Here is a 17,755-nt window from a genome sequence, read left to right as displayed (position 1 = left end):
ATTTGGGGAGAACTGGTTGTTTTGTTCCACTTAGACCTTCAACTGGGTTGATGATGCCCTTTTCTGCTGTGGAGGACAATCTGCTTTATTTAAAGTCACCATTTTAAATATTATCTGAAAACATCCAGAATAATGTTTAACTAAATAATCTAGGATTCTGTGGTTTACCCAGATTAACATTTAAAATTGACTTCTCAGAATTACATTCTCAGAATTGCTTTTTACTTTGTTTTCTGTAGTTAAATGAAATACAATTTTTGTGATTTTTTTTTTTTTTACTTGTCGTCAGAGAATTCAAGAATTCCATATTTTGGGGGTTAGAGATATATATCTCAGATAGAAACACTTGCCTACCATGTGAATGGCTCTGGATTTGCTTGCTCCATAGCAAGAACAAAGAACGTAGATATATGCTTCAAACTTCTGAATTCCTGAGATTTGAACTCAAAATTTGAGTGTTCTCTAGGTTGATATAGAAATTGACTCAAGCTGTGCAGTCACATCATTGAGTTCTTGCTGGAGGCCTTATGCCTCCAAACAGGACTTTTTGTATACTCTGGACACTTAGCTAAACACTATGTCTTGGCCAAGTAGGCCCAGCACTGTTAGTCTCCAAATGACTCTGGGTTGGGTCTTAAGGAAATTCCTGCCTTATGGTCTGCCTGGCAATTTTTAGCTTCCTGTAATGATAAAAAGGGAGTATTAATCTATTTTGAATCATACCTAGTTGAGTGCATGTCTAAAAAATACACAAAGCAAAGCTTCCTTAATCTACTTGCAGTGACTGATAGAAAACTATCCTATGCAAAACCCAAATGTATGGAAGTATATTTTGCAAATTCTATCACTAATATACTGTTGTAATTTTTTTAAAGCTTAAATAATTACTAGGTGCATCAAGAATTTTAAATGTTAATTTTGGATTAGGGACCTAAAGTATTTTATTTTTGTGTTTTGTTTTAATGTTTTCATTGACTCACAGATGTTTCTATTTTTAGGAAGATGAACAAGCAAGAACAGATTACTTCATTAGGACACTGTTACTTGAATTTCAAAATGTAAGTTTCATTAGAGATAATCTAAGAATAGTTTTCAGTAGACTTTTTCTTTGAGTCAGGTTCTTACTATATTACTTAAATTGGCAACTAACAGAAAATCCTCCTGCAGAGGCTACTATACCCTGCAGTTTTCAACGAGAAAATATATAAAGTAGTAAACATCTTTATTTGTTACTTAAATTAAATAATGAAGAAACTCCAATGTACCATTTTAGTTTTTTAAGCCTTTTTCTCTTCAAAGTGATATAATTTTAGCTTTTTCTATATCTATTTGTGAGATTATTATGCTTTCTTTACTGCAAATAATTTTCCTCAACTGCAGTAAGCAAATCATACTATTGTTTACATGATTATTAATCAGTTTTACTTGTTTACTACTTCCCTGCCCCTGGCAGTACTAAGGTTTGAACTGAGAGCCTCACACTTGCTTGATAGATGCCCTACCATTTGAGCCATGCCTTTATTTTTTATTTAGTTACTTTTCAAATAGAATACCATATTTTTTTCCCCTAACCCATCTGGATTTTATAATCCTTCTATAGATGCCATACCACATCTAGCTTATTGGTTGAAATAGGGTCTCACATATTTGCAAGAGCTGAGCTTGAACCTCTCCTCTAGAGAGAGTACTGTGGATTATAGGTGTGAACTACCACACCCAGTGTGCAGTTCTTAAGAGATGAGATCATCAAAGCCAAATGAAGTAGGAACTGGGAATGTAGCTTAGAAGTAGAGTGTTTATCTAGTATACATCAGGCTTGAAGTTCAGTCCTCAATGTTGAACAACGTAAAGTAAAACTCAGTGCGGTCATATTTTTAAACATACTTATCTTCCTATTTACAGACAAATATACTTCTTATTCCTTCCTGATCATGTCCCTGTAAATTATTTATTTTACTTTGGTTATAATAAGTATTAACTTTATTAAATTTCTATAGCAATATCATGAATATAAATCTTCCTAACTTCATAGTGGGAGATATTGTCATTCTCAAAAGGCTTGTAATATGGAAGCTAGATGTAAAATACATTGGAACATGATAAATTATACAGGACTCCTGTCATTCACTTACAGTGAGGATATTCTTAGGGAAAGAACACAAAGGTGTAATGTCTATGTGCCTGTAACAATGTAAAGCAGGTATCAAAATGAACACCAGGAAATGGGAACAAGTTTTTTTTTCTTTGTTGTTTTTGTTTTCTTTTTGTCTCATTTGTTCATTTAAGATGGGGGTGGGGCGAGGCCCACAGAAATAGCGGGATAAAGGGTGAGCAAATGCAGCACTGGTATTCACTAGACACTACATTGAAAATGAAGTATATAACTTGTGGGTGGGGACAGGAGGGAAAAACTGGGAGAGAACGAGGGAAGGGGTGACATTGACCAAAAAGAAATTACTCATTACCTGACTTGTAACTGTAACCCCATCTGTACATCATCTTTATAGTAACAGTTTAAAAAATTAAAAAAGACTTTTGTAGCATCAGGACTCTTACATTCTTAAACATTATTAAGTTACCTAGAGAACTTTTATTCATGTGACTTACAGATTTGGATTTACTATAGTTTCACTTCAAAACAGAATTTTGGTAATGACTAACCACAGTTGCAGGAAATAGAATGGATCCTGAGTATGATCTCAGTGTTTTGTTAACAAAATGAAAACTGAGGTTTAAAATTTTTTTTTTATTTTAAGGGGTGTGCAGTATTGAGATTTGAGCTCAGAACCTTGCCTGACAGGCTTTGTACAACTTGAGTCAAACCTCCCCAACTCTGAAATACAAATTTTTTAAAACATGAATACAGAAACATGTTTTCCACTAGATAGCTATTAAAGAAAATGTTAAATGAAATGTTAAAAACAAGATCTTAGTAGTATTCTTAAAATTCATACAGATGGTACCCAGGCTATACTTAAGGATCACTATAAGTTCTTTCTCAGTTTAATACTCTTATTTGTCTTCTAATTAAAATGAATTATACCTAAATGCCTATGGTGTATTATTTATTAAACCGTATGGAGTATAATTGTTGGATTCCATCCTAAATTTATCACTTCCTATAAAACATTGAACAAGTTATTTAATCTTTCAGTCTCAATTTCTTTACACATAAAATGGAGTTACAACACTGTCTTCTCATAGATATTAAATGATTACATATGAAGCCATTAGCATCAGTACATATGTGGTAGTCCATTTATTTGATTTTGTAAAGTGATATCTTAGAATTGATATATGAGATACAAGTTTTAAATTTTGCAGACATACTTTATAATTATTAAATTTCTATTTTCCTTGAAGGAATCTCGTAGGCTCTATCAGTTTCATTATGTGAATTGGCCAGACCATGACGTTCCTTCATCATTCGATTCTATTCTGGATATGATAAGCTTAATGAGAAAATACCAAGAACATGAAGATGTACCTATTTGTATTCATTGCAGGTACAAAAGAATTTTCGAATGTACAAATACAGAACTTTTAAGTTTGATATTAAATAAGGCTTTATTTCCACATTACTATGATGATAATGATGATGGTGGTGGTGGTGGGTGGTGGTGATCCTGAAACTTTCCTATCCTTATTATAGTATGTTTGAGACTGAAAAAAAATCTGATTTGAGGGACTGGGAAGGTGGCTCAATGGTAGAGTGCTTGCCTTGCATGCATGTGGCCCTGGGTTCAATTCTTCAGCACCACATGAGCAGAAAAAGCCAGAAGTGACACTGTGGCTCAAGTAGTAGAGCATTAACCTTGAACAAAAGAGCTTAGGGACAGTGCCCAGGCCCTGAGCAAACCCTGTGACCAACCAAAAAATTTTTTAAAAAATTTCCTTCATATAATGTAGTAATGTAACTTAAAAAAATATTCTCTTAAGCCCCATGACCAACAAAAACAACAAAGAAAATAAAAAGCAATATTCTCCACATACCATTAGTAGTTCTTTATTCTTAAAATGGTTTAGAATTCGCCGGGCGCTGGTGGCTCATGCCTGTAATCCTAGCTACTCAGGAGGCTGAGATCTGAGGATTGCGGTTCAAAGCCAGCCCGGGCAGGAGAGACCATGAGACTCCGATCTCCAATAAACCACCAGAAAACCGGAAGTGGTGCTGTAGCTCAAGTGGTAGAGCGCTCGCCTTGAGCTGAAGAGCTGAGGGACAGCGCCCAGGCCCAGAGTTCAAGCCCCACGGCCGACAAAAAAAAAAAAAAAAAAGGTTTAGAATTCATATAGGTAGTACCCTAGTACCCAGTAGTAGTTTGAGAATCACTTACCTACAGTTTTTCTCAGTTTAATGCTCTTTATTTGTCTTCTAATTTTGATGACCTTCTACTCTTTTATAAAGTCACTGCTGACCCTCAAGTCAGTTTCTAGGCTTATAACACTATTTATCTTTCATACCTGTTGTAGATTGAAATGATTGAGTTTCCTCTCTCCCCCTTCCCCCCAAGAGCTGAGAACTGAATTTAGGGCCTTGTGCTTATCAGGCAGGTGTTCTTCCACTGAGCTAAATCCACAGCCCTGAGTTTCCTTTTATCCAACACACAAGAGCTATCTTTAACATTTTATCTCTGTTGAATGTTGTTAGCTAGACAGGAATTTCTGAGGTAGAATTAGACTTCCAAAGCAAAGGCTTACATGTGTTGTGGACTCTTGTCCTTAGAAGTTTCTTTAATTTTTGGGGCTGGGAAGGTGGCTCAGTGGTAGAGTGCTTGCCTTACATGCATGAGGCCCTGGGTTCGATTCCTCAGCACCACATAAGCAAAAAGATAAAAGCTGGAAGTGGCATTGTGGCTCAAGTGGTAGAGCGCTAGCCTTGAGCTGAAGAGCTGAGGGACAGCGCCCAGGCCCAGAGTTCAGGCCCCATGACCGGACCCAAAAAAAAAAAAAAAGAAAAAAAAAAAAAAAAAAGAAGTTTCTTTAATTTTAAAAGATAGAAATGTTAACAATAAGAGAGGTACCGTGGACACATTTTCAGTTGTATTTTGTTTACTAAATAAGTAGGATTTTATCTAATTTTTACTTTATGCTTTTGAATGTTATTATGTCCAGCCATATTCATTTCATAGTTCTTTTGTAACAATTTTTTTCTCAAACTTTATATCCTTAGTGCAGGCTGTGGAAGAACAGGGGCCATTTGTGCAATAGATTATACGTGGAATTTACTAAAAGCTGGGGTAAGAATAATTTTTATGTAAAATGTATGTAGTTTATTGATTGTCACTTTCAATTTGGTATTATTTGAAATAAATAGTATACATTTCATTATATATATTTTCAGCATTTTCTCATGTAAAAAATAAAAATGATGAAAATTTCAAATAGTAATAATACATAAAGATATTAAAAATATAAATGTTGTACATTGCCTTGATATTGTGTAGTAGAAAAAGGAAGAGTGTTGTCTGAGTGAATGAATTCCTATATTAAAGAAGAAATCCTGTACATCTACTTTTTCAGACAGAATTTGCATTGCCTCTTAAATTCTTGAAAATATATTTAGTAAATATTTATAGTTTGTATGAATTTGTCCATCTGTGTCACATATACTTCATCCACACACACAGTAGGGTCAATGTGTAGCTCCTTGTTTACTTTGTCCTCCCTCTTTTTTCCACGTCCATATCATTATTCCATAATTTTTTATCTTTTGGGAGAAATATTTATTTTAAACAGTTCCTTATGTTTTCTTAATATTTCTCAAATCTGATTATTGTTAATACTCAAATGAAAATTTTAAGTGAAAAAAATAAATTTTCTATTATTTTAATATAACAATGGAAAGAAACATTGATATATTTACTTTTGGTAGCACTGGGCTGGGATGTAGCTCAGTGGCAAAGCGCTTGCCTAGCAAGTGCAATGTCCTGGGTTCAATCCCCAGTACCAAAAAAGAAAAGACAAAAAAAATACAGTTAAAAAAAAAAAACGCAAACTTTTGGTAGCACTGTCATAAACCTCTGGGAATTAATGTGTGACATCAGTATTTTGCCAAGTGTTTTCAGGTCTTTTTTTTTTTTTTTATATACCCAGTCCAAGAGACTGGCATTTTGTAGAGTTAGTTCTGTCTTTTATCTAAAGTTTGAGGTCACAAGTAGCCTCATCTTCTCTTAGAGCTTTTTTTTCTCTTTCTAATCCTTGGCTTTTTCCATATCAAACTTAGTTATCCAAAGAAATTACGGATTCAGTCTGCCATGCCTGTATATATTTCCTTTACTTTAATGAATTAACCTCTTTTAATACCCAGCTTGTACCCACTAGGATTTTTCACTGTTTCTATCTCCACTACTCTTATTACCATACTTTGGCTAGATTTTTATTTGTTCACTCATCCAGCTCTGCAGCTTGACTCTTGAGGATCTGCGTGAGCTTTGTGTCTACAAGGCCATATATAGTGTCTCAGTAAATGTTCACAGTTATTCAGCATGTATCTTAAGGTCTGTGAGAAGTTGATTAGTATTATACCATGTTCAGTTGTGTAAAGTTTTATATATGTATATACATATATATATTAAATTCTTTATTTTAGAAAATACCAGAGGAATTTAATGTATTTAATTTAATACAAGAAATGAGAACACAAAGGCATTCTGCAGTACAAACAAAGGTATAGTTGTTGGTTTCACTTTATAAACTGTTTTTTTTTTTAAATGTCTTCTTGATCGTTTTTAAGTCTCTTCCCTTGTTTAACACTTATCTCCCAAATAGGAGCAGTACGAGCTTGTTCATCGAGCCATTGCACAACTGTTTGAAAAACAGTTACAACTGTATGAAATTCATGGAACCCAGAAAATTTCTGATGGTGTAGTAAGTATTCTTGGCCTGTTCTAGCAAACTGCTCCTTGTTTTTGTTTTTTGTTGGTGGTGAGGCTTGAACTCTGGTCTTGGGCACTGTCCCTCAGCTCTTCAGCTCAAGGCGAGCACTCTACCTCTTGAGCCACAGAACCACTTCCTGTCCTGGAGGTTTATTGAGGATAAAGAATCTCCTGGAGTTTCCAGCTGGGGCTGGCTTTGAACCACGATCCTCAGATCTCAGCCTCCTAAGTAGCTAGAATTGCAGGTGTGAGCTACTAGTGCCTGGATCAAACTTCTACTTTTTGCCAGGATATAAAATTTAACATTTAAATTGCTGCCTTGTGTTTTATCCAAGGTACTAATACTCATGATAGTTATTATTTTTATATAACCTAGATTTTATTAGCTTGTTCCTCCCTCCTGTTTAATTCTATTTAAATTTTATTTTGTTTTGTCATTGTAAGATTTTGTTGTTATATTGTGGATACTATATACTTCTTTTTTTTTTTTTTTTTTTAATTTTATTTTATTTGAGAACATACTGTACAGAGGGGTTACAATTACATGGGCAGGATAATGCATACATTTCTTACCAAGCATTGCAGCCTCCTCCTTTGTTATAATTTTTTTTTTTTTTTTTGGTCCGGTCGTGGGGCCTGAATTCTGGGCCTGGGCACTGTCCCTCAGCTCTTCAGCTCAAGGCTAGCACTCTACCACTTGAGCCACAGCGCCACTTCCGGCTTTTTTCTTTTTGCTTATGTGGTGCTGAGGAATCGAACCCAGGGCCTCATGCATGCAAGGCAAGCGCTCTACCACTGAGCCACCTTCCCAGCGCCCCACTATATACTTCTTATGTAGACAGGGTCTCATGTAGCTCCAACTGGCATGAAACTTTAATCCTCAGCCTCCTGAATCCTGCAATTATAGGTGTGCACCATCAACCCTAGCATACTATATACTTTTTTCAGCAAAATTTTTGGGAATGTTGTTCCATGTCATTTTAGCACTAATATTCTTATTGAATATTAAAATTCTTGACCCAACAAAAATACTTAATTCTCTTAATGTTCTCATCTCCACCTTAGTTTTCTTAACTAATTCTTATTTCTTTTTTGAATACAATTACTTTGTGCTTAAGTACACTATTTTTTGGAGAAGAATGTCTTTACATCTTTATCATTTAATGTGTAAGTTGAGAAAATGAGCTGCAAAAACTTAACTATCGAGTTTCCTTTTTCCTATTGGATGGTTTTATCAGTTTTCCAGAACATATTTTAATTCTTGGTTTCCCAAATGAGAGATTCGTTACCAAATGTTGATTTCATTTGTTTAGGTAACCTTAATAGTGATAATGAATTTTAGGGACTCTGTATTTCCTGTATTAACTTTGACTAAGTGACAGTTTCAGGTTTTAAGGATTTTTTTTTTGGGGGGGGGTTCGGTTGTGGGGCCTGAACTCTGGGCCTGGGCGCTGTCCCTCAGCTCTTCAGCTCAAGGCTAGCGCTCTACCACTTGAGCCATAGCGCCACTTCTGGCTTTTTTCTTTTTGCTTATATGGTGCTGAGGAATCGAACCCAGGGCCTCAGGCATGCAAGGCAAGCACTCTACCACTGAGCCAACTTCCCAGCCCGGTTTTAAGGATTTTTATGTGTGCTTTCTTGATCATTTTTTTAAATGTAAGAATTACTGCATCTTAGGTATTACAAGTTATCATCTTATTTTTCTACTTGGTTTAATTAAATCCTGTTGTTTAACCTTTTTTGTTGTTGTTGTGGGGCTTGAACTCTGGGCCTGGGTGCTGTCCCTTAGCTCTTCAGCTCAAGGCTAGTGCTCTACCACTTGAGCAACAGCACCAGTATCTGCTTTTTCTGCTTATGTGGTGCTAAGGAATCGAACCTAGGGCCTCATGCATGCAAGGCAAGCACTCTACCACTGAGCCACCTTCCCAAAAGTCCATACTCGGATTATAGTTTTGTTATATACTTGTTTCTATACAGTGGGTCAGAGAGTTAGAAATGACTAAGAAACACAATAAAAAGTAATTTATTGGATGAGATGATAAGATGAGAAGTGATGAAGAAATACTTAATAGTAAGTAAGTGGTTACTTAAAACCACTTATCTAGTTGTAGACTCTCAAATGTTTAAAATATATGCACCTGTATTATTTAACACAGGATATATTCTGCTGAAATTATCATTAGGTTCATTAGGTGATTTCAGTTGTATGTGAATGTCATAGAGTCGAACTTATGCAATGTAAGCCCTCTACAGCTGTAGGCAACGTAACTTTATAGTACAACCTTCATATATGCAGTACACTATGGGTCTGAATGCTTTTATGCAGCAAATGATTATATAAAATTATTTAACGAATTTTGTTAATTGGAGGGATAAATTGATAGAAAAGATTGTCATTCTAGACAGGTTTTTTCCCCCCCCCCCCCAACACTTTTCTTCTCAGAAGTCATGTTTTCTAGGGACTTTTAAATACAGGTCACCTTTTCATTTTTGGTACTGGTCCTGGGGCCTGAGTTAAGGGCCTGGGTGCTGTCCCAGTGCTCAAGACTAACACTCCCCATCTGGCCTTTGGGGTGGGTAATTGGAGATAGTCTCATGCACTTACCTGCCTGGGCTGGCTTCTTGAGTAGCTAGGATTACTGGCACCCCAACTTATAGGTCACTTTTTATTAGGTGAGTATAAGAGAATTTAAATCCCAGTTGGAGACAATGCATAATCTAAAAATGGGGGGGGGGGAATCTTCAAATGAAGGTTTGAATAAAATGATTCACTTTAGGGGCTGGGAAGGTGGCTCAGTGGTAGAGTGCTTGCTTCACATGCATGAGGCCCTGGGTTCAATTCCTCAGCACCACATAAGCAGAAAAAGCCGAAAGTGGTGCTGTGGCTCAAGTGGTAGAGCACTAGCCTTGAGCTGAAGAGCTCAGACACAGTGCGCAGGCAGAGAGTTCAGGCCCCACGACCAGAAAAAAAAAAAAAAAAAAAAAAGATTCACTTTATCATTCTGATTCTGTAAGAAACAATAGTAAGCCTTTGTTATGGCTCTTCTGTTGTGTTTGTGCTGTACATTTTGTAATATTGAATCCTGAATATTTTTTTGAATAGTTTCATTTATTTTTAAAGTACCTTATTTTTGTTGTTGTTTTTGCTATTCAAATTTATCGGTAATAAAAACATAAGATACAAAGGTCAAACAAATATTACTATGAGTGATAGTACAGTCATTTGGCAGCAAAACCTAAGTGGACAGGACACTTAATTAATGCTAAAAATTGTCCTTTTTTATGTTTGAAACAGTCCAAAAAAGCAGTTCCATGTAGTTTACCTTACTTAGTGAACTTAATATAAATTTCTATTTTTTAATTTCTATTTTTATATAACAAGTGTTAGGCTACTATTATGTGATTAATGGAACCTTTAATAATGGGAAGAGTTCTAAGTTCTGAGGTTCTCAGGATCTAAAATTGACCCAAAGTCCTGATATGCTCAGCATATTGGAGTTTTACACATTATCTATATATAATATTAATAGTTACTCTATGTTTGTTCTCAAGAAATCCTTGATTTGGGTAGTAATCATATGTACATATTTCTGTAACAGATGGCTCTGTTGTAGTAGATGGCTGTCAGGGTGAAATTTTCCAGTTTCATGATATAACTGTTTATTTGTTAGGTGTATAAAACTCTTCTAATTCATCCAGAAAAGAGTGACTGGGAATGTGGCTTAGTGGTAGAATGCTTGCCTACCATGCATGAAGCCCTGGGTTCAATTCCTCAGTACTGGATAAACAGAAAATGCTGGAAGTGGCGCTGTGGCTCAAGTTGTAGAGTGCTAGCCTTGAGCAAAAGTAGCTCAGGGAACAGTGCCCAGGCCCTGAGTTCAAGTCCTAGGACTGGCATTTAAAACAAAACAAAACAAAAAAACGGCATTAACTGTTTCTAGGAAGTAATGTCCACAAGTAGATGTGAAAGTTGAAGGACATAAAGTTCTATTTTGTTGTCTTTTTTCCTCTATTCACATAGAATGAATGTTTCAAGTAGTAGTGATACTGGGGCAAAGGGTGAAGCTATCTTCTTTTATGTTTATTTTCTTGGAAAATCTTTTTTTACAGTAGCATTTGAAATACAAGACATGGGCTAGAATGTAGCTTATGACATAGCGCTTACCTAGCAAGTGCAAAGTCCTAGGTTTGATCCTCAGTACCAAAAAAAGATTTAAAAAAAGAAATATATGATCTGTTATGGTACGCAATTGATATATATACTGTTTATTCATATAAATCTCTCCTGCTGTTTGATGTTTCAAACTAAAAGCCATAAATAATTTAGTTGAAACATGAGGAAGGAAATTTCCTTTTTCTCCTAATTTGGATGAAACTTTATTTGTTCTTGACAGAATGAAATTACAACTGAAAACGTGGCTAGCTCCATAGATGCTGAGAAACAAGATTCTCCTCCTCCAAAGCCACCAAGGACTCGCAGGTATTCTGAGTCTTAAAACATTTTCTTTGAAAATATTTCATTTTGGGATGGGAAGGTGGCTCAGCGGTAGTGTGCTTGCCTTGCATGCATGAGGCCCTGGGTTCTAGTCCTCAGCACCACAGAAGCAGAAAGAGCTGGAAGTGGTGCTGTGGCTCAAGTGGTAGAGTGCTAGTCTTGAGCTGAAGAGCTCAGGGACAACGCCCAGGCCCAGAGTTCAGGCCCATGACCACCAAAAAAAAAAAAAGAAAGAAAAGAAAAAATATATTTTGTTTTATTAATTAAAATGAAAAGATCATGGGACTGGGATTATGGCTTAGCGGTAGAGTGTTTGCCTAGCATTTATGAAGCCCTAGGTTCAATTAATTTAGTACCATAAACAGAAAAGGCCCGAAGTGGTCCTATGGCTCAAGTGCTATAGATTGCTAGCCTTGTGCAAAAGAAGTTCAGGCAGAGTGCTCTGGCTCTGAGTTCAAGCCCCAGGACTGAGTTTCTGAGTTTTAGAAAAATTAGTTTTTAGATTAATTTAAATCTATTTTTTTTCAGATATATAGCGTGTATGATGATTTATGGTATGATAAACCTTTTATTTCTTTTAGAATAAAATACTGGTAGTAAGCCAGGCACTGGTGGCTCATGATTGTAATCCTATTTATTTAGATGGCTAAGACCTAAAGATCTTGGTTCAGAGCCAGCCCAGCCAGGAAAGTCTGTGGAAATCTTATCTATAATTAACCAACAAAAAACTGGATGTGGAGCTGTGGCTCAAGTGGCAGAGCAATGGCCTTGAGCAGAAAAGCTCAGGGACAATACTCCGGCTCAAAGTTGAAGCCTCAAGATTGGCACAAGAAAAAGAGGGGCTGGGAAGGTGGCTCAGTGGTAGAGCGCTTGCCTTGCATGCATGAGGCCCTGGGTTCGATTCCTCAGCACCACATAAGCAGAAAGAAAAAAAGCGGGAAATGGTGCTGTGGCTCAAGTGGTAGAGTGCTAGCCTTGAGCTGAAGAGCTGAGGGACAATGCCCAGGCCCAGAGTGCAGGCCCCACAACTGGACCCCCCCCCCAAAAAAAAAAAAAGAAAAAGAAAGAGAAATAAAAAGACAACTAAGAAATAATCAGAATTTCAAAACTATATTACTTCTAATCTAGATTCATAGCATGGAAAAATTTAATACCTTTGCATTGTGGTATACAATGGTAATCCTAGCACCTGGGAAGTTGAGTCACAAGGACTATGAGTTCAAGACTAAACTATACTACTTAGTGAGATCCTGTCTCAAATAAACAAAGAAAGAAGTCTGCCTTGTATATAATGCTTAAGCAGTTAGAAACTAACTTATACCTGAAACTCTGTAACTTATACCTATCAAGATCAAGATGAGGGCTAGGAAACATGAAAGTCTGAAACCAGGGTTCTTTGGTAGCCTAGAGTACTGTGGGTTCACCTTGAAGCAAGAAAATGGATATATCTAAGAGGTATTTCTGTGATATTGTGTTTGACCTATCTATCCTTAGGGAAAAACAAGGAGTTAAAAAAGAAAAGAAGGGCTGGGAAGGTGGCTCAGTGGTAGAGTGCTTGCCGTGCATGCATGTAGCCCTGGGTTCGATTCCTCAGCACCACATAAGCAAAAAGAAAAAAAGCCGGAAGTGGCGCTGTGGCTCAAGTGGTAGAGCGCTAGCCTTGAGCTGAATTGCTAAGGGACAGTGCCCAGGCCCAGAGTTCAGGCCCCATGACTGGACCCCCCCCCCCCCCAAAAAAAAAAAAAAAAAAAAAAAGAAAGGAGAGAAATGTCATAGGGTTGAATTACTGTCTCTCGTCATAAGATTGAATTTAACTGAAAATTAGAATTAAGAATCTCGGAAATGACCATGTAGGGTGGTGCACATCTGTTAATCCCAGCCACTGGAAGCATAGGTAAGAAGACCAGCATCTGAGACTAGACACAGGCAAAAGTAGGGAATCCCAACTGAAAATAGCTAAAGCAAAAAAGTAAGGCCCAGAATATGGCTCAGGTGGTTTGGTTGTTGCTTACAAAGTATGGGCCATGAGTTCAAACTCCCCAAATAAAAGTATCTTGGAAAGATCAAGAAATAATAGTGTAAATATTATTGAGGTAAGTCTTAGAATCAGCTGTGGAAAAGTTAAAAGATAAATGCCTCTGGCTAGGGAGGATGGTAGAAGGGAAAATAGTTTTCATTAAGTCTTGTATTATATGACTTTTCCAAGTTTTATATAAATGTCATATATCAGCTTACTTTCAGGAAACAGCCTTTTTTTTCTTTAGAAGATAGACATTCTTAAATACCTTTTGATAATGTCTTTCAGTTGCCTTGTAGAAGGAGATGCTAAGGAAGAAATACTACAGCCACCAGAACCTCACCCAGTACCACCCATCTTGACACCATCTCCCCCCTCAGCCTTTCCAACAGTCACCACTGTGTGGCAAGACAATGACAGATACCACCCAAAGCCAGTGCTGCACATGGCTTCATCAGAACAGTCAACAGACCTCAACAGAAACTATAATAAGTCAACAGATGTTCCAGGGAAAAATGAACCAACTGTTGAACACGCAGATAAAAAATTGGAACGAAACTTAAGTTTTGAGATTAAGAAGGTCCCTCTCCAGGAAGGACCAAAAAGTTTTGATGGGAACACCCTCTTGAATAGAGGGCATGCAATTAAAATTAAATCTGCTTCGTCTTGTATGGTTGATAAAATGTCTAAGCCACAGGAGTTAAGTTCAGGGGATGTAAAAGTTGATGATAATCCTGAGAATTCTTGTGTGGACTACATTACAACACAGTCAAACAAGGTTTCTGCACCTTCAGAAGAATCACAGAATTCAGATACACCACCAAGGCCAGACCGCTTGCCACTTGATAAAAAAGGACATGCAACGTGGTCATTTCATGGACCAGAAAATGCCACATCCACAACTGATTCATCTGAAGGCAAATCCTCAGATACTATGAAAACTATGAAAACTGTGAGTTCAACGCCAAACCCTACAACAGAAGCTGAAATCCATGATCTTGTGGATCATCATAGCAGTTCACCTCTATTCATAGCACCCCTTAGCTTTACTAATCCCCTTCACTCTGATGATTCAGACTCAGATGAAAGGACTTCTGATGGTGCTGTGACAAAGAAGAAAACTACAATTTCAACAGCAAGTGCCACAGTTTCTGCTGCCACCAGCACCGAAATCATTTCTACGAGGAAAGTATTGCCCATGTCCATTGCTAGACATGATGTAGCAGGAACCATACATTCAGGTGCTGAACAAGGTAATAATGGTGTGTCTACCATGTGACTATCACTGCCATGTGCCAGTCACTGTTCAAAGACTTCAGCTGTGCTAATTCATTTGTTTTACTCCATACACTACAATCTACAACAGAATTTTGTTTTTTAAATAACTTTTTTGAAAATAAGCTTTTATTTGTTGTTACTTTAATTTGATTACTGTATTAGTTTATTTTTGTTTTTCCAAAATATTTTTATTGTTGTAACTAGAATATTTTTCTTCTGTATTATAGCTCTTAGTACTTTGCCTGGTCAAAATTTTATTAGACAAATTAGAAGTAATTTGGCAAGATAAAATTGTTTAAGTAATTGACACAGTAGCATAGAATGGCTTTGGATGGCCATTTAATTTTACTCTTAAATGCCTGCTTAGTCATCTTTTTTGTCTCCTGTAGCTATAAAATTTTTTTTGCAGACACTTTTCAATAAAATTGCCTTCAATTTTGAGTTTAATCTAAGAGCCTTATTGGAAACTACCTAGTAGAATAAAGCAGTTTAATTTATTTAGAACTGAGCAGGATACATATAACTAAGTAGGTATCAAAGCTATTATCTGATTAATGATTCCTTAAGCAGTCTTACTTATTCAAAATAACACCTAAACTGAATGTGTATTATTGACTTATATTTTTAATTTATTTTGAGGCATGTCTGCCTATGTAATATAGATTTGCCTGGAATTTCTGATCCAGGCTCCCTCATGCTGGAATTACAGGGTGCACAGCCAGTGTATTATTAGTTTTTGAAACTCTTCTCTGGTGTTCTATAAGCAATATGGCTGCCTTATTAAAGTAGACCATAAAGTTGAGAACAGATATAGAAATTCTGAAATCTTTTTACTGATACCTTGACTATAATGGTCATTTAGCTGTCAATGAAGTATGATAGTGACTCATACAGACTGATACTTACAAGTGCTATGAACTTGCACATTGACTTTTATTTCTGTCCTCCTCTAGTAGTATCCCTACTGTGGTACTTTAATTTTCCCTAAGTGTACATACTTTGAGTTTTGTCTCAAGAATAATAGAGTCAATGAGAGTCTAAGCTAGTTTTTAAGTAAAATTCTAGATTCTATAATTTATTTGAAGGATCTTCAGATGGTAATGGTTGCTATAATATGAATTACTTTACCAATTTGCTATAATTTTAAGTTATTAATATATTTTCTTCCTCAACTTCAGAGTTTCAACTACAATTGCCAACCTGTACCTATGCCAGAAAATTATGTGGACATTTTAATTTGGGCTTTTTGTTTCAGGCTGAGGCGCTGTGTGTGTGTGTGTGTGTGTGTGTGTGTGTGTGTGTGTGTGTGTGTGTGTGTGTGTGTGTGTGTGTGTGTGTGTGTGTGTGTGTGTGTGTGTGTGTGTGTGTGTGTGTGTGTGTGTGTTTCTGTGTGTGTGTGTTTCTGTGTGTGTGTGTTTCTGTGTGTGTGTGTGTTTCTGTGTGTGTGTGTGTTTCTGTGTTTTAAACCAGGTGTCCGTTGCTTATGCCTATAAATCTAGGTTCTCAAGAGGCTGAGATCTGAGGACCACGGTTCATAGCCAGCCTGGGCAGGGAAGTCTTGAGTGACTTTTATCTGCTGGTAAACACCAAAAAACTGGAAGTGGAGCTGTGACTCAAGTGGTAGAATACTAACCTTGAGCCAAAAAAAAAAAAACCAAAGGTTAAGGACAGTGTCCAGGCTCTGAGTTTAAGCCTTAGGACTAGCCCCCCCCAAAAAAAACAAATTATTTGCTGGGAATAGAGTTTAGTAAGGACAGAAAAGATGTATGATACATTTATTAAAAGTTAACTGCCATATGACCAGTAGTGATAGTAGAAACCGTTCCTTAAAGATCATAAATATTGTGCAGGGATTGAAAAACACCCTGCTCTATACTAGCTCACTTCTGTTCTTTGTGTAATCGTATTTCAAAACAAAGATCACTGTAAATCTGTTTGCTAGTTTCTTTTCACTATACCCTACCTATGCTACTGTTTTGACGATAACTGAAGGATTTTTCTGTAAATGTCCTTTTTTTTTTCTTTTTGAGAGGGGTTCTTGCTATGTAGTTTTGGTAGTCCTATTTATTTTAATTGTTGCTAATCATTTATCTTGTAGATTGCTTTATGTTATATAATGATTTATATAATATTTAATTATATATATTATTACATTATATATTCATTGTTTGACCATTAACACAGAATTGGGGGTGGGTCTCCTTTTTTTTGTGCCTGGGACTTGAACTCAGGGCCTGGACATTGTCCTTGAGCTTTTTTGATCAAGTCTAGTGTTCTGCCACTTGAGCCTTAACTCTACTTCTGGGTTTTGTTTTGTTTGTTTTTGGTAGTTAATTGGAGGTAAGAGTCTTGAGGGCTTTCCTGCCTAGGCTGGCTCCAATCCACAATCCACAGATCTCAGATTCCTGAAGTAGTTAGGATAACAGACTTGAGCCAATAGTGAATTAACCTCAGCAATTTGGTATTGATACCTAAAGTAGCATTTTGTATAAGTTTTACTACTCTATGAAAAATCCTGGCTATGAGTTCCCCTTGCATGGATGCTCTAGGGCTTCATTCATGCCAAACTTAGGCCAAACTTCATGACTCACACCTCCAGAAAGAAACATGTAGAACTACACTTCCTTCTGTGTTTTTTAATTTATGAAATAATGCCACAGTGCCATGTTTATGAATCCCTTTCTTGGAACAGCAGTCTCTTCGTTTGTGAAGGGTTAGGAACAGCAAGAAGAAATACGTTTGTATTGCCTGTGCTAGGATAAGGTAGATGGTTCTTCAATGATGAGACAGTTCTAGCACTCTGAGGAGATAAGTCACGTTGAAATAGAACTCTCAGCAGAATCCAAAGACTGTATTTTCTTGTAGCTCCTGTTGAAAACACAAGAGAAGCAAGAGCAGGGGCTGAGAAGGTGGCTCAGTGGTAGAGCGCTTGCCTTGCATGCATAAGGTTCTGGGTTCGATTCCTCAGCACCACATGAAGCAGAAAAAAGCTGGAAGTGGTGCTATGGCTCAAGTGGTAGCGTGCTAGCCTTGAGCTGAAGAGCTGAGGGACAGCGCCCAGGCCCAGAGTTCAGGCCCCATGACTGAACC

General features: G+C 36.8%; 1 protein-coding gene across 3 annotated transcripts in view; it reads left to right on the top strand.

The window, feature by feature from the left end:
• Ptpn12 (protein tyrosine phosphatase non-receptor type 12) overlaps positions 1–17,755 on the top strand; it is a 65,020-nt gene that overhangs the window by 40,512 nt on the left and 6,753 nt on the right. For all 3 annotated transcript variants that reach the window (XM_042684668.1, XM_042684666.1, XM_042684667.1), the window contains 7 exons: positions 999–1,058; positions 3,364–3,506; positions 5,171–5,237; positions 6,590–6,667; positions 6,769–6,867; positions 11,270–11,355; positions 13,676–14,640. In XM_042684668.1, coding sequence (XP_042540602.1) covers positions 999–1,058; positions 3,364–3,506; positions 5,171–5,237; positions 6,590–6,667; positions 6,769–6,867; positions 11,270–11,355; positions 13,676–14,640 — 1,498 coding nt within the window. The remainder of the gene's footprint in view (positions 1–998; positions 1,059–3,363; positions 3,507–5,170; positions 5,238–6,589; positions 6,668–6,768; positions 6,868–11,269; positions 11,356–13,675; positions 14,641–17,755) is intronic.

The sequence above is a fragment of the Dipodomys spectabilis genome, unplaced genomic scaffold, assembly GCF_019054845.1.
Source record: "Dipodomys spectabilis isolate Male_0828 unplaced genomic scaffold, ASM1905484v1 ptg000089l, whole genome shotgun sequence".
In the NCBI taxonomy this organism is placed as follows: domain Eukaryota; kingdom Metazoa; phylum Chordata; class Mammalia; order Rodentia; family Heteromyidae; genus Dipodomys; species Dipodomys spectabilis.
This window is presented reverse-complemented; position numbering and strand designations above follow the sequence as displayed.